The sequence below is a fragment of the Aquarana catesbeiana genome, linkage group LG04 (assembly GCF_042186555.1).
Source record: "Aquarana catesbeiana isolate 2022-GZ linkage group LG04, ASM4218655v1, whole genome shotgun sequence".
In the NCBI taxonomy this organism is placed as follows: Eukaryota; Metazoa; Chordata; class Amphibia; order Anura; family Ranidae; genus Aquarana; species Aquarana catesbeiana.
Genome location: NC_133327.1, coordinates 616,324,592 through 616,346,340, shown reverse-complemented (window position 1 = coordinate 616,346,340; position 21,749 = coordinate 616,324,592). Strand labels below are relative to the sequence as shown.

The window sequence follows — 21,749 nt, the reverse complement described above, 5'->3', positions numbered from 1 at the left end:
TGATGGTACCCAGGTTTAGGAAGGGAGGAATGTGAGCCTAGAGAGAGGGGGAGCCCAAGAAGGTCAAGAAACTGGCAGTCATGTTCCCCGAGCTGCAGCATACTACCAATTTGCTCCAGTGACGAGGAGGGAGGAGATGATGAGGTCATTGACTCTACTTGGGTGCCTGATAGAAGAGAGGAGGAAGAGGAGGAGGAGCCTCTCCAATGAGGCAGGATGCCCTCCAGGGGGCAGCTTAAGGGCAGACACCCTATTACATCCCCCCGCAGAGCTAAGCAGGTGCAGGGCGCTGCTGACTCCCCACATAATTTAAAAAGTTCTTTGGTGAGGGCCTTTTTTGACACGTGTGCAGCAGATCGCACTGTTGCTGTTTGCAACATATGTCTGAAGCGTATCAAGCGTGGCCAAAACAGCAGCCGCTTGGGCACCACGTGTTTGACCAGACATATGACGACCTCAGATGCAGTCTGTTGGCAACAGCACTTAAAAGACCCACATCAAAGAACAAGTTGGACCTCTCCTTGCTCCTCATCAGCTGGGATCTCCAATCCTACTATACCTCCAGTCCTCTCAGAAACCTGCACTGAGAGGAATGAAGGTATAGAAATAGCTGTCCCAAGTACTTGCGGCCAATCTGCTACACCAACATCGGATTTTAGCAAGCAAATTTCCCTACCCCAGTTGCTAAACTATCGGTCCCAGCCATCCACATGCTCAGCGTCTGAATGCTAGCTTGGCCAAATTGCTAACACTGCAACTGCTGCCTTTTTCAGCTGGTAGACTCTGACCCCTTTCGTGAATTTGTGGAATGTGCGGTACCTCAGTAGCAGGTTCCCAAACGCCATTTCTTTTCACAGAAGGCCATTCTGGCTCTCTACCAGCATGTAGAAGGCAAAGTCTTGGCCTCGTTGGACAGGGCGGTCAGCAGTAAGGTGCATATTACTGCTGACTCATGGTCCAGCAGGCATGGACAAGGACGTTACCTTTCTTTCACAGCGCACTGGGTAACTCTGCTGGCAGCTGGGAAGGATGCAGGACAGGGTTCAGTATTGCTGGTGCTTGTTCCACCACAACGCCTCCAAAATGCTAGTGGTGATTCTGCCACAGCTCTCTCCTCCACCCCCTTCTCTTCTTCTTCCTCTATGGCCTCTTCCTCTGCAGATTTCTCCTCTGAACCAGCGGTGCTCCGTAGGCGTTCAAGGGGCTACACAAGCAAAAATATGCCATGCGGTGCTTGAGTTGGTCTGCTTAGGGGACAGGAGCTACAGATTCTGTCAGCTCTGCAGGGGCAGGCTCAGAGGTTGTTGATGCCACGCCAGCTTCAGCCAGGAATGGTTGTATGCGACAATGGCACCAACCTCCTCTCCGCCCTCCGACAGGGACACTTGACCCATGTTCCCCGTTTGGCTCACGTCCTGAATTTGGTGGTGCAGCGGTTCTTGAGCTTGTACCCTTGCTTACAGGATCTCCTGAGGCAGGCCAGGAAAGTCTGTGGTCATTTCCGCCGGTCATATAATGCCAGTGCTCGGCTGGCTGACATTCAAAGAGGATGCAACCTTCCCAAGAACTGCCTCATTTGTGACATGCCCACCAGGTGGAATTCAATGTTGGCAATGCTGCAGCAGCTGCACACGCAGCAGAGGGCCATCAATGAGTACCTGTGTGAGCATGGCACCAGGACAGGGTCAGGGCAGCTTGGCTTTTTTTCGCCACGCCAGTGGCTACTGATCAAGGATGCATGCACTGTCCTGTCACCATTTGAGGAGGCCACGAGGATGGTGAGCAGTGACAGTGCATGCGTCAGTGATACTGTCCTTCTTGTCTTCCTGTTGGAGCACACGCTTCATGGAATAACGGACAGGACACTTGAGGCAGAACAGCAGGAGGAAGAGGAGGACTTCCTTACCTCTCAAGGCCCCCTTTATCCAGATACTAGTATTCCTGCAGGCCCGCCGATCACACAGGAAGAAGAAGAGGAGGAGGAGGATTGTGTCAGCATGGAGGTAGAGGATAACACTCAGCATCAGCAGCAGTCTTTAAGGGATCGTTTGCAGTCCCCAGAAACCCATGGAGTTGTACGTGGCTGGGAGGAGGTGGTTGAGGATCATGTGATCCTTAGTGACCCAGAGGACTCAGGATCGAATGCCTCTGCAAACTTACGCTGCATGGCTTCCCTGATCCTGCAATGCCTGCGAAAGGACCCTAGTATTCGTGGTATCAAGGAGAGGGATCATTACTGGCTGGCAACCCTTCTTGATCCATGTTACAAGGGTAAGGTTGCAGAACTTATCCAGCCTTCGCAGAGGGAGCAGAGGATGAAACATCTTCAGGAGGCCTTGCAGAAAGGTTTGTGCAATGCGTTTCCAGAGCCTGGGAGGTTACAATTTCCTGGTCCTGAACAACATGTTGCTGAGGCTTCGTTCAGTCACAGAAAGAGCAGTGGAGAAGGTGGCCGGCTGACCGATGACTTCAAACAATTCTTCAGTCCTCAGCTCCCAGGTCTGATCGGTTCCAGCAACCATCGCCAGCATCTGAATTACATTGTGCAGGAATATCTAGGGGCAAGATTAGACTTGGAGACCTTTCCACCAGAACATTCACTGGGTTACTGGGTCTTGATGATGGACCACTGGCCAATCCAATGCTTGCTCACTATGCAATTGAGCTACTGGCCTGTCCTGCATTAAGCGTTCTTTCTGAATGCACATTCAGTGCTGCTGGAGGCTTTGTAACCGATCACAGAGTGCGCCTGTCCACAGACTCTGTTGATCGGCTCACATTCATAAAAATTAATAAGTCTTGGATCACCAGCTACCAAGCACCTGATGCTGATGTAACTAATTGATTTTTCTATGGATGTGGGATCCCTTAAAGACTGCATATGCTGAGTGACTATCCTATTATGCTGAGTGACTATCCTATTCTTCCTCAATCTTCATGATGATAGCTTCTAGGAATAATTTTTGATCTAACATTTCACAGCAGGGCCTGTTCCTGTGCTCAACATCTGTGAGGCTTTACAGTGTTGTGCCACCACCACCACCGCCTAAGGCCCAATTTTTATGCCCTGTTTAACAGGGGCACGTAATTACGATTTTTGATCTAATATGTCACAGCAGGGCCTGTTCCAGCGCCCACCAAGAGCAACTATGAGGGCTTACAGTGTTCTGGTACCACCAACACCTAAGGCCCAATTTTCTGCAGAGTGTATAGGGCAGGCCGTATAGTATATACAAGCGGTCCCCTATTTTCAAACATCCAACTTACAAACGACTCCTACTTAGAAACAGAGGGAGACAACAGGAAGTGAGAGGAAATCTACCCCTAGGAAGGGAAATTCTCTCCTGTAAGTGTTAATATGGGAAAAAGGTGTCTCCACTGATGCTTTATCACCAATCCTTGTTTCCCTAATAACCCAGAATTTTCTAAATCCAATTGTCATTGGGACAGAAAGTGTGGTGAAATCTTCTGAACAGGGGCACAGACAGCAAAACAAATGTTACAAGGGTGATGATAACCCTTCCCATGTTATCCGAAAAGCTTAAAAATGTATTTTGTGGCTGGAGCTACACTTACAAAATGTACCTGTTCCAAATTACAAAGAGATTCAACTTAAGAACAAACCCACAGTCCCTATCTTGTTTATAACCCGGGACCGCCTGTATACTGCTGCTGTTCAGAATATATAGGGCCTGGGGGCCCCACGCTTTTTTTTTTATTTGGGTGCGGGGTTCCCCTTAATATTCATACCAGACCCAAAGGGCCTGGTAATGGGTTGAGGGGGGGGCAACATTACATTACAGCCGCAAGCAGTTTTAAATGACTTTTTTTCCTTTAGAAATGACATTTTGTGCAGGGACTGTTCTAAACATGGGGAAAATGCGCCACTTTACAGACATACTATAGTCACCCACCAGGCACGATATTTAAAGGAATATTTCACTTTTATTGTTTCACTTTAAGCATTATTATAATCACTGCTCCCGAAAAAACGTCCGTTTTTAAAACTTTTTTTTGCATTTATACATTTCCCTGGGGCAGGACCCGGGTCCCCAAACACTTTTTATGACAATAAATTGCATATTAGCCTTTAAAATTAGCACTTTAGATTTTTCACGTTCGAGTCCCATAGACTTTAATGGTGTTCGCGTGTTTGCATGAATTTTTTGCCTGTTCGCATGTTCTGCCGCGAACCGAACTAAGGGGGTGTTTAGCTCATCCCTAGTTGGAAGTGTACAGTAGGCTCAAGTCACTTGCTCAGCATTCCTTAATGTTGGCCTCCATGTGGAAGAGTTTCCTCGAAAACCTCTTGAAATATTAATATTAGTAGTGATGACATGATGTAACTAGCTTCTGTTTAAAGAAGCCATGCTGTTTGAAGGCTCATACTATCAGGTCACGTGTGGTTGTTTACCTTACAGAAGTGCTTTAGGGCTTTTACTACATAAATGCTATTCTTTGTGTGACTTTTTTTTCACTACAAAATCAATTTCTCCCACGTTTTAATGTCGGCAACCAAAGCAAAATAGTTTGCCAGCTTCAGTGCCAAAGTCACCCATTGTGCTCGGAGCAATGTCAAAGAGCCCAGTGTGGTTTTGGCAATAAGACAAATGTGTTTGCACAAAGAGAATAACAAATGAAAAAAAGATGAAATGTGTCCATTGTAAATACCTTTCCTGTGCGCCAATTGTTTGCCAAATCTTGGAAAGTTGACAGCAATTTTAAAAGTAAACACAAGGAAAGAAAGGAGAAAAACAATATTTCATTTTCATTGAGTTTTATCCCCTCAAAAGTATTTTTGATTTTTTTGGTGGATGCTGGAGAGTTAAATACTTTAAGCCCTGGTTCACACCAGTGCGGTTTTGAAGTCGCACTACTTCAGCGTGACTTCAGAGCAGTGCAATTTGCAGTGCAGCTTGCTGATATCTGTGCAACTTAAAGCAGAGTTCCACCAAAAAGTGGAAGTTCCTCTTATCTGTCTCCTCCCCTCTCCGGTGTCACATTTGGCACATTTCGGGGGGGGGGGGAGGGGGTACCTGTTTTTAAAACAGTAATTCTCTTGCGCTCAAGTGGTATGCGAGAAGGTGAGTGGTATGTGTGATCCTTGATATCACAACCCAAGGTCTTGCTGCCCCATCAGGACCATGGGTATCCAAACATACTGCAAAACAAAAATAGCAAAATAAGGGCGCACTGACCTAGTGCATTACCACTATAAGTTTATTACAAATAACAGCAAACATTATACTCACAAACGCCTGATTTATATGCACATATCAAAAAAATTTAACTAATCGCCTCCAAGACTGCTGGGAAGCACCGATGATGCAAGGAGACCTGGTGACATCCGTGTAGGCTTGACTGATGCATTTCGAGGGAGGGTCCTCTTTTGGCTCTGAGGAAGAGGGTCCTCCCTTAAACCGCATCAGCCAAGCCTACACGGACACCACCAGGTCTCCTTGCACCATCGGTGCATCCCAGCAGTCTTGGAGGCAATTAGTTCCACTTTTATGGGTGCCTGTTTTTGACAGGTACCCATCCCCACTTCCATCAGACCTTAAGGTAAGATACGTCAGAAGTTGGGCCCCCCTCCTTCTTCCCCCACCGACGGGCCATTCATAAAGCGCAGCGTGCTTCGCGCATGCGCAGTAACAGGCTATGGCGGTGGCAGCACCCTAGAGCCGATGGAAGCATCAGCTGGGGTGCTGACATCACTGGATTCCAGGACAGGTAAGTGTCCTATTATTAAAAGTCAACTATTTTTTTGTGTGCAGGGGACGGAACCCTGCTTTAATTTAACAGCTGTCAATGCAAGTTACATGGAAATTGTGCAGAAATAGTGCAGGAACCTTTTTCAGCCCAGGTTCACACTGAGCTGCGGGAATGAAGCCGTGCAAGTTCAGCTGAACTTGCACGATTTCACTCCCCCATGTCAGTCCCAATTTCAGCTGCAATTTCACAGACATCTGTGCAGGTTTCTGGGGGGCGGTATGTACAGGAGAGGAGTATGGAGGGGATGATGGGGTCGGTATGTACAGGAAAGGAGTGCGGAGGGGATGATGGGGGCGGTATGTACAGGAGAGGAGTGCAGAGGGTATGATGGGGGCAGTATGTACAGGAGAGGAGTGCGGAGGGTATGATGGGGGCGGTATGTACAGGAGAGGAGTGCGGAGGGTATGATGGAGGCAGTATGTACAGGAGAGGAGTGTGGAGGGGGTAAGCATGCAGATTAGTGCTCAATTTTTTTGGGGGGGTGGGGGATTTTTGCTGACACATAATACATCTTGAGAGGAAGTGCAGTTTGGCATGTTTGCCCTGGGCTCTAGATGACCTTGTCCTGGCACTGGGTACATGGAGTGTTAGTGTGAGAGTTACTGGGAAGGTTAGTGTGAGGGCCATAGGGTATGTGATGGGCTAATATGACCAGGTTTGATTCACCAGGTGGATGAAGGGCTAATATGACCAGAATCAGGTTCAGCAAATCTTGTTCAATATTCAGAAAAACCCAACTTATGCCCCGTACACATGAACGGAATTTCCATCGGAAAAATCTTGGATGGTTTTTCCGATGGAATTCCGCTCAAGCTTGGCTTGCATACACACGGTCATACAAAAGTTTGCTGAACTTTCGACCGTCAAGAACGCGGTGACGTACAACACTACGACGAGCCGAGAAAATGAAGTTCAATGCTTCCGAGCATGCGTCAAATTGTTTTTTGAGCATGCGTCGGAATTGATACAGATGATCGGAATTTTGGATCTGAACTTTTTCCAACCGAAAAATTGAGAACATGCTCTCAATCTTTTGCTGGCTGGATTTCCTCCAGCAAAAGTCCGATGGAGCATACACACGGTCGCATTTTCGGACCAAAAGCTCTCATCGGACTTTTCCTGGCGGAATTTCCGCTCGTGTGTACGGGGCAATAGAGGTGAATCTAACTGAAGTCGATGGAGTGCAAATCTTGTTAACATCTACCTATTTCTAGGGCTAATAGGAAAAGTCTTTTCTAGAATTAAGAGACATCATTTGATACAGGAGTGTAAGTTTTGCCAGCTGCAGATCATTTTTAAATGGCAAGTCTAGACTCAGATTTGCTAAAGACAAGATGAACAGGTTGTGGTTATACTACAAGAATTAAGATATTGAAGAGGATACAGCAGTGTAAAATTGGCCAATTGCAGGGCAGTTTAATCAGAAATAACAGGTCATATTGCACAAAGAATACAGGAAGGCATTTCACTACAAGAATTAAGAGACCACAAATGATACAGTAGTGAAAAATTGGCCAGCAATAATTTGCCTAACTAGTATATTCCTAACTTTTATTTTATCTACTAGATAATGTGTGTTGCATGTGAGCAATAATAATGTGCAGTGGTTTAAATGCTCACTCTTCTAATACTTACCTTTTTTTCTTTTCAAATTTAAAAAAAGCTGCTTAAAGCAAAAGCTGCTCAAACAGCTTTTGCTGCTCAGATGGTCACAAACAGGTAAATGCTTAACTGAAAAAGGTCCTATCAACATGAAATAAAAAATAAATAAATACATAGAAATTAAAATCCAAAAAAGCAACCCTGAAACCAAACTAAGTACACTTTTTAAAACGGAAGGCTTGCAGCAAAAAAAAAAAAAAAATTACCTAAAATAAACAACGTCAGAAAAAAAAAACCCCTAAAACTAAAGACCTGTTTAAGGGCCCTTTAAAAGGAAGGCCTGTAGCAAAAAAAGAAGTTTGTTATAGACAGGACAGTAGCTAAAAGTGAGAAAATCCATCACAAAATAAAATGAAAGACAAAAAGCTCCCCAATAACAAGAACAAAATAAAAGGCAGCAAATGAGTTGATTGCCCCAAGAGATAGCAGTCAGAATTGAAGTACAATTTCCTAACTGACCCTAACCGCTCCCTATGCAGTCTGTCAGCTTTCCATACAACAACTTCCAATTCACTCACACTATAGCTCTTTCGTTCTCACCCTTTTATAGTGAGGAGGGCTGTCATATCCAAAAGTGCCCCCCTTATTGATCCTTCTAAACCTGTTGACCATGGTTCAAAAAACTTCAAAAGCCATGCAGTGCATTATCATGGGTTAATCTACATTAGGGTTGCCACCTTTTCGTCAAGCCAAACCCGAACACTTCAGCAGCGCACGCCAATTTTTTTTTTTGTAGTACAATAAATTCATTACCTCTGTACAAAGCAATGCACAGCAATTTTTTATGCCGTATACACTATACATATATTTTTGTGATTAAATAACATTTCTAATCATATGGAGTTAATCACAAGAGTCCCCCTTTACATCACAGCCAACAGAGTTCCCCTTCTGCATCTGAATGCACAGGGTTTGTTCCCCTTTACATCTGATTCTGCAGTTTTCTCTTACATCTAAATCCACAGAGTTTCCCTTTACATCTGAATCTGCAGGAGAGGAGTGCAGAGGGTATGATGGGGGCAGTATTTACAGGAGAGGAGTGTGGAGGTTATGATGGGGGCGGTATGTACAAGAGAGGAGTGTGAAGGGTATGATTGGGGTGGTATGTACAGGAGAGGAGTGCGGAGGGGATGATGGGGAAGGCATGTACAGGAGAGGAGTGTGGAGAGGATGATGGGGGCAGTATGTAAAGGAGAGGAGTGCGGAGGGGATGATGGGGCGGTATGTATAGGAGAGGAGTGCGGGGAATGATGGGGGCGGTATGTACAGGAGAGCAGTGTGGAGGGGTGATGGGGGCGGTATGTACAGGAGAGGAGTGTGGAGGGGATGATGGGGGCGGTATGTACAGGGGAGGGGTGATAGGGGCGGTATGTACAGGAGAGGAGTGTGGAGGCGATGATGGGGGCGGTATGTACAGGAGAGGAGTTTGGAGGGGATGATGGGGGCGGTATGTACAGGAGAGGAGTTTGGAGGGGATGATGGGGGCAGTATGTACAGGAGAGGAGCGCAGAGGGGATGGTGGTGGCAGTATGTACAGGAGAGGAGAGCAGAGGGGATGATGGGGGCGGTATGTACAGGAGAGGAGTGTGGAGGGGATGATGGGGGCAGTATGTACAGAAGAGGAGTGTGAAGGGGATGATGGGGGCAGTATGTACAGAAGAGGAGTGTGAAGGGGATGATGGGGGCAGTATGTACAGGAGAAGACTGTGGAGGGGATGATGGGGGCAGTATGTACAGGAGAGGAGGGGGGAGGGGATGATGGGGTCGGTATGTACAGGAGAGGAGTGCGGAGAGGATGATGGGGCGGTATGTACAGGAGAGGAGTGTGCAGGGGATGATGGGGTCGGTATGTACAGGAGAGGAGTGCGGAGGGGATGATGGGGGCAGTATGTACAGGAGAGGAGTGTGCAGGGGATGATGGGGTCGGTACGTACAGGAGAGGAGTGCGGAGGGGATGATGGGGGCAGTATGTACAGGAGAGGAGTGTGCAGGGGATGATGGGGGTGGTATGTACAGGAGAGGTGTGTGAAGGGGATGATGGGTGTGGAGGGGATGATATGGGCGGTATGTACAGGAGAGGAGTGTGGAGGGGATGATGGGGGCGGTATGTGCAGGAGAGGAGTGTGGAGGGTATAATGGGGTCAGTATGTACAGGAGAGGAGTGCAGAGGGGATGATTGGGGCAGTATGTACAGGAGAGGAGTGCGGAGGTGATGATGAGGGCGGTATGTACAGGAGAGGAGTGCGGAGGGTATGACGGGGGCGGTATGTACAGGAGAGGAGTGCGGAGGGTATGATGGGGGCGGTATGTACAGGAGAGGAGTGCGGAGGGTATGATGGGGGCAGTATGTACAGGAGAGGAGTGCGGTTGGTATGATGGGGGCAGTATGTACAGGAGAGGAGTGTGGAGGGGATGATGGGGGCGGTATGTACAGGAGAGGAGTGTGGAGGGGATGATGGGGGCGGTATGTACAGGAGAGGTGTGTGAAGGGGATGATGGGTGTGGAGGGTATGATGAGGGCGGTATGTGCAGGAGAGGAGTGTGGAGGGTATGATGGGGTCAGTATGTACAGGAGAGGAGTGCAGAGGGGATGATTGGGGCAGTATGTACAGGAGAGGAGTGCGGAGGTGATGATGAGGGCGGTATGTACAGGAGAGGAGTGCGGAGGGTATGACGGGGGCGGTATGTACAGGAGAGGAGTGCGGAGGGTATGATGGGGGCGGTATGTACAGGAGAGGAGTGCGGAGGGTATGATGGGGGCGGTATGTACAGGGGAGGAGTGTGGAGGGGATGATGGGGGCGGTATGTACAGGAGAGGAGTGTGGAGGGGATGATGGGGGCGGTATGTGCAGGAGAGGAGTGTGGAGGGGATGATGGGGTTGGTATGTACAGGAGAGGAGTGCGGAGGGGATGATGGGGGAGGTATGTACAGGTGAGGAGTGCGGAGGGGATGATGGGGGCGGTATGTACAGGAGAGGAGTGTGGAGGGGATGATGGGGGCGGTATGTACATGAGAGGAGTGTGGAGGGGATGATGGGGGCAGTATGTACAGGAGAGGAGTGCGGAGGGGATGATGGGGGCGGTATGTACAGGTGAGGAGTGCGGAGGGGATGATGGGGGCGGTATGTACAGGAGAGGAGTGTGGAGGGGATGATGGGGGCGGTATGTACATGAGAGGAGTGTGGAGGGGATGATGGGGGCAGTATGTACAGGAGAGGAGTGCGGAGGGGATGATGGGGGCAGAATGGGGAGGGATTTCTTGCAGTGTCTACCGGGTGACCAGGGAACGATGTTGGGAGGATAAAGGAAGGAAAGTGACTATGGAATGATGTCCCTCAGCTGGGGGGTAGGAAGCAGCTCTGAGTGATGTGTGTATGAAGTGGTCTGGGGGTGATACAAGCTGGAGGGAGTGGGGGCTTAGAAGTGGTCAGACGGTGAAGTCTATAATCAAAAAAAGCTCTTGTGCTCATCTACTAATATATACAACAATACTGCTCAATGAAAACAATCTGGTATAAGAAGTACATATCTATATACTGTAAGCCAGCTCCTAGCACTCTGTATGTCCAGATGATGTGAAGGTAATTGATGACCATCGATGTATCCCTGTGTTATCCAAGCTCTGAGTCTGTACAATCAGAAGTGTAAACTCACCACATAAACACAGGGTTACATGAATGGTCATAAATGACTTCACATTATCTGGACTGAGTCCAGGCTTGCTGCAGGCCCCCCTCTCCCCCCCACACACACTCACTATCTCTTCCAATTCGGCCCCATGTACACTGCTGCTGCTAAACGGACGTTCAGAGGCAGTTGATGATGCCTCTGAACTGCCTCTGCAGTTGGACACTTTTTTCAACTTCCCCTGAACTCATTCAATGTTATCTTATGTGTACATGTACACAGGTTCGTTTACTGTCGTTTTTAGGCAGTTGCGTTTATAGGCCCTTTTTTGAAGGCAAAAAAATGAGTTCACACACCAAAGTTTTCGACGTTTCAGATGCCAAACGCGGCTAACCCGCATTTAGCCGCGTTTCGTTTATAGGCGTTTTGCGTTTTTGGCCATTTAAAAAAAAAAATTTTTTTTTATAAACGCTTCTAAACACAAACGCGGCAAAACGCGGCATGTAAACGTGGCAAAACGGACGTTTTAAACGTGGGTTACTATCTGTCAAGTTGAATCGTTCAGGAGAGGTTGTAAAAACGTCCCATGTACATGAAGCCTAACCCTTCACTGCATCAGCAAAACAAATCCTCCTGAAAGTTTAAAGCTTTCCACCCAAGGAGACTTTTGTCACAAAAAAAAATTCTGCTCGCCTCCTCCCTTCCTGTAGTGTGAGCAGCGGCCAGCCTGACAGTATCTACAGTGAGCTCCACCTCCCGGTTCTCTCAGCACAGTGCATTGGTGATTGGAGGGGGGGGGGGGGCGGGTTTGAGTCAGAGATCAGAGAGACCCTAAGCTTCGGATTCTCAACACACACCACAGGCACTGTGTATTTATTTAGAAGAAATTCCGCTTCTGCTGTCTCCACAGAGGCAGGTGTGCTAATGTTACCACCCCCTCCCACCTGAATGGTCTGTCCCTGGTCTTGGCTGAGTAATGTGCCCGGGTTCCAAGCAGTACAAAACCCGGCCACATGATTCAAGACCCGGACTGTCTGGGTGAATCCTGGACAGGTGGCAACCCTAATTCATTCTGCACAAAAATTTGGCAGGACTGTGAATCTTGAACCTGCAGGATTAGTCTTGAATCCATAATATTTGCAAACCTGAGGCTCATCCCTAAAACAGAAAACAATTAATGGGGATGGGGATAGTGTGGATAGGGAATCCATCTATGGTCAGCTTTAATGAAATGCCAGAAAAGTGTCATAAATGGCTGTAGGGCTGTTTTGCGCAGGATTTTGCACTCTCACTGATAGCTAAAGGTATTCAAAATACTCAAGATGTCTCCTAAGAAATGGCTCTTTCCAATGTCTTTGTAAAGAAAAAAAGTTTTATTCAAAAATAATCAAGTAGATAAAACAATTATTTTCTCACAAATGTAGGTTGGACATGATCGGCCTCTGGACAACCTTGCACGCTGCTAAACTGATACGTTATGTAAACTTCTCTGGAGACGCAGACGGCCTGCTCTCCAAATGATAATGCCTTCAGCCATCTCATAGGAAACAGCACCGTCCTGTGTGTTTATAATCAGCATTCCATTGTTCTGTGCTATGCCCTCAGACTTTGCAGTTAAACTAATAAAAGCAAATTATACTGTCAAAGATATCTTCCTCAAGCATCCTTTTTTATTGTTCTTTTCCATGGTCATTGTATTTAGCAGTAGACTTTTTTATATTGAACATTATCTGTAAACACTATGTAAATACTGCCATCTCTTGGCAAAAGCAAATAAAGACCCAGAAATTCTGAAAAAAAAGAATCTGCACAGCATATATACAGTATACATAGCTCCCAACTGTCCCTGATTTTGAGGGACTGTCCCTGATTTGGAGCAATGTCCCTCTGTCCCTCATTCCTCCTCATTTGTCCCTCATTTTGGTCTGATCTATATAGATATATAAAATGCACTTTTTAGCTATCAAAAAGTGTTTTCCAGCGCTAAACCTTTCATCTGATTTCTAAATTGCTGCATTTGTAAATTCCAAAAGCCAATATAAAGGAATAGTAATGGTAAAAAAGCACTTGTGGGTGTAACCAATCTTGTTTTTTTTGTACAATTCTCCTTTAACCACTTCCCGCCCGCCCTATAGCGGATTGACGTGCGGGAAGTGGTTCCGTTATCCTGACTGGGCGTCATATGACGTCCAGCAGGATAACATGCCGCCACGCGCGCCCGGGGGCGCGCATCGCGCCGATCGGTGGAGCGGTGTGTCAGCCTGACACACCGCTCCACCGATCTTGGTAAAGAGCCTCCGGCGGAGGCCCTTTACCACGTGATCAGCCGTGTCCAATCACGGCTGATCACACTGTCAATGGGAAGAGCCGTTGATCGGCTTTTCCTCACTTGCGTCTGACAGATGCGAGTAGAGGAGAGCCGATCGGCGATTCTCCTTACAGGGGGGGTCTGCGCTGATTGTTTATCAGCGCAGCCCCCCCTCGGATCACCACACTGGACCACCTGGGATCGCCACTAGGACCACCAGGGAAGGGGCAACATGTGGATGGCCAGGTAAGTACCCCATGGCCATCCACATGTGCCCAATGTGCCCAATCTGTGCCAATCAGTGCCCAAAAATGGGCACTGATTGGCACCATTATGTTCCAGATCTGCCCAGCAATGCCCCCAATATGTTTTATGAGTGCCACCTGTCATTACCCATCGGTGCCACCTGTCATTGCCCATCGGTGCCACCTGTCAATGCCCATCTGTACCCATCAGTGCCCACCTATCAGTGCCACACATCAGTGCCACACATCAGTGCCACCCATAAGTACCCATCAGTGCCACCCATATGTACCAATCAATGCCACCTACGAGTGCCCATCAGTGCCGCCTATGAGTGCCCATCGGTGCCACCTATGAATGCCCATCAGTGCCACATACCAGTGCCACCTATCAGTGCCCATCAGTGCCACCTATCAGTGCCCATCAGTGCCGCCTATTAGTGCCCATCATCAGTGCCCGTCAGTGCCACCTCATCAGTGCCACCTCATTGGTGCCACCTCATCAGTGCCCATCAGTGCCACCGTATCAGTGCCCGTCAGTGCAGCCATATCAGTGCCCATCATTGAAGGAGAAAACGTACTTATTTACAAAAAATTTTAACAGAAACAAAGAAAAACTTTTTTTTTTTTTTAAATTTTCGGTCTTTTTTTATTTGTTGCGCAAAAAATAAAAAACGCAGAGGTGATCAAATACCACCAAAAGAAAGCTCTATTTGTGGGAACAAAATGATAAAAAATATGTTTGGGTACAGTGTAGCATGACCGCGCAATTGTCATTCAAATTGCGACAGCGCTGAAAGCTGAAAATTGGCCTGGGCGGGAAGGTGTCTAAGTGCCCGGTATTGAAGTGGTTAAGGGGGCGTGGCAGGGGGTGTGTTCTATGCCTGCATACTTGTGCTGATAGGTGTCCCTCATTCCCATCTCAAAAATTTGGGAGGTATGAGTATATATATGTATGTGTGTATATATAAAATATATATATATATAATTCTGGGAAGAAAAGCAGATGAAGACATTGTCAGAGGAAGTACTTTAATAATTACTGGCTTACATATTAGTTAGCATCTACGATGATCACATGAAAAAATACACTTTCCATACACTTTGCTTTCTTTTTTTCCTACTATCCTAAAAGTAACTCTGGAAGAATTGTTTGTGTTCCCCAGATTGACTATAACAACAGAACAGAGGACATTATCCGAGTGTGGAATCCTTGGGGTCGGGGTGAATGGAACGGACGTTGGAGTGATCGGTGAGATGAATATTATTGCTGCTTTTTTTGAATTTGTAAAAAAAACTGAGGACTATATGTAACAATGATTTATTGGGCAAAGCAGACACTAAATAACTGATGGATATTCACCCAAGTGAGATTCAATAGGATTCACTCTGCATTCCATAGTCCACAGTCACATTCACACTATTTACATTGGGTTGAATGTATACCAGGCAAATGCAACATCTGTTGTATCTCACTTGTACATTGTTTGAGTGAAGAATTAGAGTCTGCAGGTGAATCTGCTGGGAACAGAATTTCCGCACTAAGAAGGTTAAATTACATGAGTTCTTACATTTTGTTTTATGTACAACATAGAAAAAAAATGGTCTCCCTCCTAGACCTAACCTAAAGCTAAAATGGGGGTCCCCTTCCCAAAGCACCAATGTTAATGTGCACTGCATTTTTTCCTAGTGGCCAGGAGGGGGTGCTGACATGGAGGGCTTATGGTGCATACCACCTACCCCCTCTCCCCCATAAGTTTTTTTTTTCTACTTTTGCTTACCCACATGCTTCACCTGGTTGAAGCATCTTTTTGCCACATATGGGAAGTGGGTAGATGGTGCATGACACCCCCCCCCCCCCCCGTCCTGGCAGCTCCTCATGGGCATCAGAGAGGGAAGAGGACCCCCATTCTTACAAGAACCCCTCTCAAAGTACCCCCCCCCCCAATGTTCAAGCAAATGCCACTAGAGGGCAGAGCTACAACCTGTGCGTGATAGAGTTTTTTTCTACTTTTGCTTACCCACATGCTTCACCTGGTTGAGGATGAACATCTTTTTGCCACATATGGGAAGTGGGTAGATGGTGCATGACACCCCCCCCCCCATCCTGGCAGCTCCTCATGGGCATCGGACAGGGAAGAGGACCCCCATTCTTACAAGAACCCCTCTCAAAGTACCCCCCCCAATGTTCAAGCATATACAGGGTAGTATAGGCATAGCAAAGAGGCTACATACCTGGTGTGCCGGACAGGTTTTGGAGAGCACACTGTTTCTTTTTATATATAAATTTAAGAACAATTAACAGAATTTGCAAATCCTTTATCAACTAAGAAATGGCACATATTCATTATAATTGTGCATTTGCTGTTTGCAGTAAGCTAGAGGTATTAAAGCCTTCCTAAAATGCACAGATGTGAAAGGTCATTACCCAGTCATTCAAGCAAATGCCACTAGAGGGCAGAGCTACAACCTGTGAGTGATAGAGTGTCCCAAAAATATGATTGAGCAAGCAGGGAGAAAAGATGGGAAATCTGGAACTAAATGATTTTCTAGAGACCTTACACTAACAGAAAATGCCCGATAGCTCCCCTTTAATGCCAGTTAAATTCTGAGATATTTCTGATCCATTAGCAGAGAAAATATTGTACACCCCTGATGTAATTATATGGCTGCCAGTGGAAGTAATTGATGTTCTTGATGTGGAAATAATGAGTCTTCTCAGAATGACTGTTTATCTGCAGGCTGTTCAGAGTAAAAACAAATATATAATATCAGACTTTTGCCATATCTTATAGTATCTCATTATTAGCAAATTGCTAGAGTGGATACAATGCCTGATAGCTAAAAACAAAAAAAAAAAAAAACAAGAATGCAGCAAAATTGCAGGAATTTGCAGGAGGCTGAGAGCAATAGAAAGTTTGATTTAAGAATAGATACCTGAATAGAACTTTTCATTTTTTTTAAAGAGTTTATTGTCACTGAAACCCACATGTCAAAATGATCAGCAGATCCAGGCTTTAAGCAATTCAAGCTATTTGAAAATCTTGACTTTTGCTATAAAGTCGAGCTTGGCCCCTCCCCATCTGGACCTTGCTATTGGTCAATGGTTAAAAAATAAACAATGGTGAAGAATGACAATTTGACTCCTTGTTGTATAAACTACTATAGATGTCAATAACACTTTTCAAGGCTTTTGTCTTCAGACGCTGCCCACTAGACATGTGCGGTTCCTTTCCTTTTCCAAATAAATATTCAGACAAATTTACTCATTATTTGGAGATTTGGATATATCTGAATAACGAAACGAAATTCATCCGAATTTCCGAAATTCGAATTGAAATTCCAATCTAATAGTACATCGAATTCCAGTCGAATTCTAACTGTAAACATATTTTTGAAGTCAAAGACTGTGTTTGTTATTAAAGTACCATTTTGAAATAATCCTGTTTTAGTTAAGCCAAAGGTGATTTAAAGAGTTATTATGATCATTTGATGAGGATTTTTCTTTTGTTTGTTCACTTTGCTACATTTCAAATTGAAAAAAAAACCTTTCTATTCGGCCGATTCAAAATGTATCGATTCGAAAAAATGGATAGAGTCGAAGATAATTAGAAAAAGACATAAAATCAATTCCGAATACAAATTCCGAATACGAATTGAACGAATCAATCGAATTTAACAAAACTAAATAAATAGATTAACGAATCTAAGCAAATCAAAACACATTTTTTCATCATGCACATGTCTAATGCCCACCTTCTGGCTGCCTTTTTTGCCTACCAGTAGTTTCCATATTAGGGAGGCTCACCCTAAATGACTGTTTTTTGAAAAAGTCACATACTGTAATTACTATTATACTCATCAGAGTACAGAAAAGACTTTCCCACTACAAGAATTATATCAACTTTCAGACAGTGATAATATTTCATATACAGATGTGCCCAGCTTCTTTAACACAGTGAATGCAGCTTACTTGCTATTTAAACATCCCGACTTTACAATTGGGTTTCACCCACATGCCTGGACTGGCAGCTGGCTCAACCTCTCAGTGAGCCGCTGGGAGACAGAGCCAGCCGCTCCCACCCCCTCTATAGCCCACACTCCAGTGAGCGTTGGAGAAGCAACGAGCAGTCACCGGCTCTCTACTCAGTGAAGACTGAGAACTGAGGGAACAGTTCTAATCACTCAGTTCTCATCTAGGTGACTTTTTTTTTTTTTTAATGAAACCCAAACTTCTCTTTAATTGGCTCTAAACCAAGTCATCCTGAGATGTCTCCATTCATAAACACTGTGTACAGAGCCAATCCGAGTGGCTCTGTACAACGTAATCATTGCGATGAGCATTCATAGCTATAATAAGATGTAAACAATGTAGTGTTTACATCTGTGAGCCTTCCTAGTCCTTCAACAACAGAGAAAGGGAAGGATTGACTAAAGAATGATTGACTCATTCATCCATTAGTTCCAGATCAGCAGCTGCTACAGTGAAAACTCTTTAACCCTTTAATCTCCCCTCCTCCAATATATATCTCAGTCCCATGTTGTGACCTGTATATTTTTGTGCACATCTGAACAGTAACACCTTTATCTTCATCCTCCCATTGTATGTGACCTGTATATTAACCCCTTCACCTCCCTTGCCTTACATATTTTAATATTAAACCTCTCATCTCTATCCTCTCATTGTATGTGGCCTGAAGTATAATTCCTTTCACCTCCCCCTGTGTATGACCTGTACATTTAATGTATTGAGTGCACCATTACCAAGCTCCATGTATTAACCCCCTCAATACCGGCATTTTTCTTTTTATTTCCAAAAAAATGGCGGCAATTAATAAAATCACCTTGGAACGCCTACATTCCAAAAAGAGTCATTGTGAGGGTTTTGTACTGTAATTTTTATTTAATATATTTAAAGAGGACGTAAACTTCCATCTCTTGCTTTTACCTATAGGTAAGCCTATAATAAGGTTTATCTATAGGTAGTGTAAATATCTCCTAAACGTGCACCGTCATTTAGGAGATATTTAGTGTACATGCAGCCAGTTACATCACTGGGGCAGGCGCTCTGAAGGAACGGCCACCTGTGCCATTCCTTCAGAGCCCTGAGCCGTGAACGGTGGCTCCCACGCAGGAGTGACGTCATCGCGGCTCCAGCCACTCACATAGCCTAAGTCCGCGAACCCGGAAGCAAGACGGGTGAAGATGAGATCGCCTGCAGCTCTGACATCTCAGCACTGGAAGAGCCTAATTTTAAGGTAATGTTAACATAATGTGCTAGTATGCAATGCTAGCACATTATGCCTTTAACTTGAAGATACAAAAAAAAAAATGTCCAACGGTTTATGGTTTTTTCCTTACTCTAGTAAAAATAGAAAACCCAATGCTTAATAAATACCACCAAAGAAAAGCTCCCAATGGTATTAGATTTGTTTGGGCACAGTGCTACATACAGTATGTCAATAGCAATTGCCTAGTTATAAATGTATTTGGTGATCTTTCATTAATGCAGTTAAGTGACTTTTTTCTCTTTGTGTGCACATAAATAAATTGTATTTCATACATGTAATCTAATGATGTGAATGGTGAACGAGTTTACTTTGTGCTCAGCACGTCATTTAAAATTTTGCAGTTCCCCGCAGTGGGATAGAGTCCAACCAGAAATAAAGAGACGGCTCAACGTCGAAAGGAATGATGGAGAATTCTGGTAGGTATGGTATATTGCCATTGGTATTCTGATAAATGGTATATTACCATTTATTTTTGATTTAATAATTGGACAAATGTTTCCTTAAAAACCCAACTCCAGGCTTCTAAATCTTACCCTCTGCCATCTCTTGCCTAAAATTCCCATGTGCTGTATATACTACACCAGGGGTCGGCAACCTATGGCCCGCAGGCTGCACCCGGTCCGATACCGCTAAATGTCCAGTCCGTTAGTGTACATGATGAATTCACGTGCACCCGGCCCACAGATATTTCAACCACAGTTGCTTTCTTGGGATAAAAACCGATGCGGCTAAGAAGCATAACATGGTGGGGGGGCTGTGCAATATACAAGGGGGCTGTGCGATGTGCAAGGGGAGCTGTGTAATGTAAAGGGGTCCAGAGGTACGGGGCTGTGTAATGTAAATGGGTCCAGAGGTACGGGGCTGTGTAATGTAAATGGGTCCAGAGGTATGGGGTTGTGTAATGTAAAGGGGTCCAGATTAATATCTTCATTTATTAGCAGGTGAATGCGGCCCTCCATGCAGTCACATACATTGAATCCGGCCCTTAAGTGGAAAAAAGTTGCTGACCCCTGTACTACACTTTACTTTTTTTTATTATCACTTTTCATCACTGCCATCTTGGGTCAATATTATTCAGCTTCAACCCAGATGTTTTTAACATTGCAGTTTTTTTTTTCTGCTACTCAATCTGATGGACAGCATCATTCAACCCACTTCCTCTAAGCCCAGGTCATCATGAACCTGCCCCCAACCTGTGAATGGACAGTGAAAGGAGACGCAGCACAGTGATGAGCTCATCTCTCTGTCACCTTAATCTTTCCTCCCACCAGCATGCTTGTTGTCAGCACATGAAATGATTGGCCCCTTGTGCTGCTTCTTTCTGTAACACTCCAGCCCTGCTATGCAGAGACTGCGAGAGGCCGATACCAGGTCAAATTGTGGTACTTACGCTGCTTGTCATTGAATCATACATTTAATGGTGTATTATTGATCATAGAGCTGCATTAGTTCATCTATTTTATATCTGCATAGAGTTCAGTTTTAAAATGTACACTTTTCTTTTTCCCACATATACTCTGAATTATTTGTTCACAGGATGTCCTGCCAGGATTTCATTAAGAATTTCAGCCAAGTGAACATCTGTAACCTCACCCCGACCTACTTAGATTTCGAGAACCCTCAGCACATCTGGGAGTCCACCAGTTACTACAATCAGTGGGTGAGGGGAAGCACCGCGGGCGGCTGCAATACCACAGGTTGGTCTTCAATGTCTAACTTGGCCAGGTTGTCTGCAGTTTAGAGAGCCGTAGTCATAAGTTGCTTCACTTGTGCGACGTTCCCCATGTGTGAATGGTTATGGAGCGACAATTGTCATCATTGGATGTTACAGGGAGATCTGGTAACGGCTGTCCTGACAGGAGAACATTATGGTGTATTCTCTTCCAATAAATGTATTCTTTTCTCTACATTAGAGCTGAGCAAAATCATTTTGGATCAATTAATTTTCAAAATAATTTTTTTAAATGTTAAAACTTAAGTAGAACATCTCATCGCTCATTGAGCTACTTAGGTTCAAATAAAAAAGAAAACTCGCCAAAACGTTTTGAGGGTGTGCTTTTTGGGCGTATTTTGGTGTTGTTTCATTTATTTATTATGCTCTTTCTATTTATGTTTTATTTCAGTGTATTTGATTGTTATTTATATATTTTCAATTTCATTTTTTTCATTTTACATTTTTGCTGTCTGTTTTTTTCTGTTATTTGGCCTCATGCACACTGAACGTTAGAGCTGCTGTTTTTGACGTTTTTTTTCTGCAAAACGCTACTGCAAAAATCCTGAAAAACAGCTACAGCCTTCTACAGCTAACACTACTGGCTTTTTTTATAACGTCTGGTGTGCATGAGGCCTAAAAAAGGAAATTAAAAAGACTAATGGGGGTGGGGGACATAACAATGGGTCAAGGAAAGTTGAAAGGAGCTTCTCCAACCCTTAGCAATCTTTGAAGCCTATTTTATCCCTCAAAAGCAACCAAAAACACACACATTTTGCCTTCCCTAATGACTCCAATGCGTTTTGCTAAAATCGTGAAATTTCATTGAAATTTTCCAATTTTCACTGACATTTTGGGCAAATGAAACTCCCAGTTTCACTCTTCTCTACTCTACATGGAGCGACTTTACCTAGTCTATTGTTGAAGCTTCCGGGGTACCCCTCAATCTCTGCCCTACCTATTGGACTATACATGATAAATACAGTTTATCCCGTCTTCTCCTGTAAGCTGGCAAAACTACATCCCTGTTTGAAACATGTTAGGATAACAGAGTTGTGCCATACACTAGAGCCATCTTTGCTCATTGCGCATAAGCTCCTTCATATAGTCTGATTTCTGGTGCTGATGGGATAATT

General features: G+C 45.0%; 1 protein-coding gene across 1 annotated transcript in view; it reads left to right on the top strand.

Annotated features, from left to right (window-relative positions):
• LOC141140786 (calpain-13-like) overlaps positions 1-21,749 on the top strand; it is a 196,101-nt gene that overhangs the window by 103,000 nt on the left and 71,352 nt on the right. Inside the window, exons 8-10 of the mRNA XM_073628284.1 lie at positions 14,778-14,863; positions 19,244-19,318; positions 20,439-20,599. Coding sequence (XP_073484385.1) covers positions 14,778-14,863; positions 19,244-19,318; positions 20,439-20,599 — 322 coding nt within the window. The remainder of the gene's footprint in view (positions 1-14,777; positions 14,864-19,243; positions 19,319-20,438; positions 20,600-21,749) is intronic.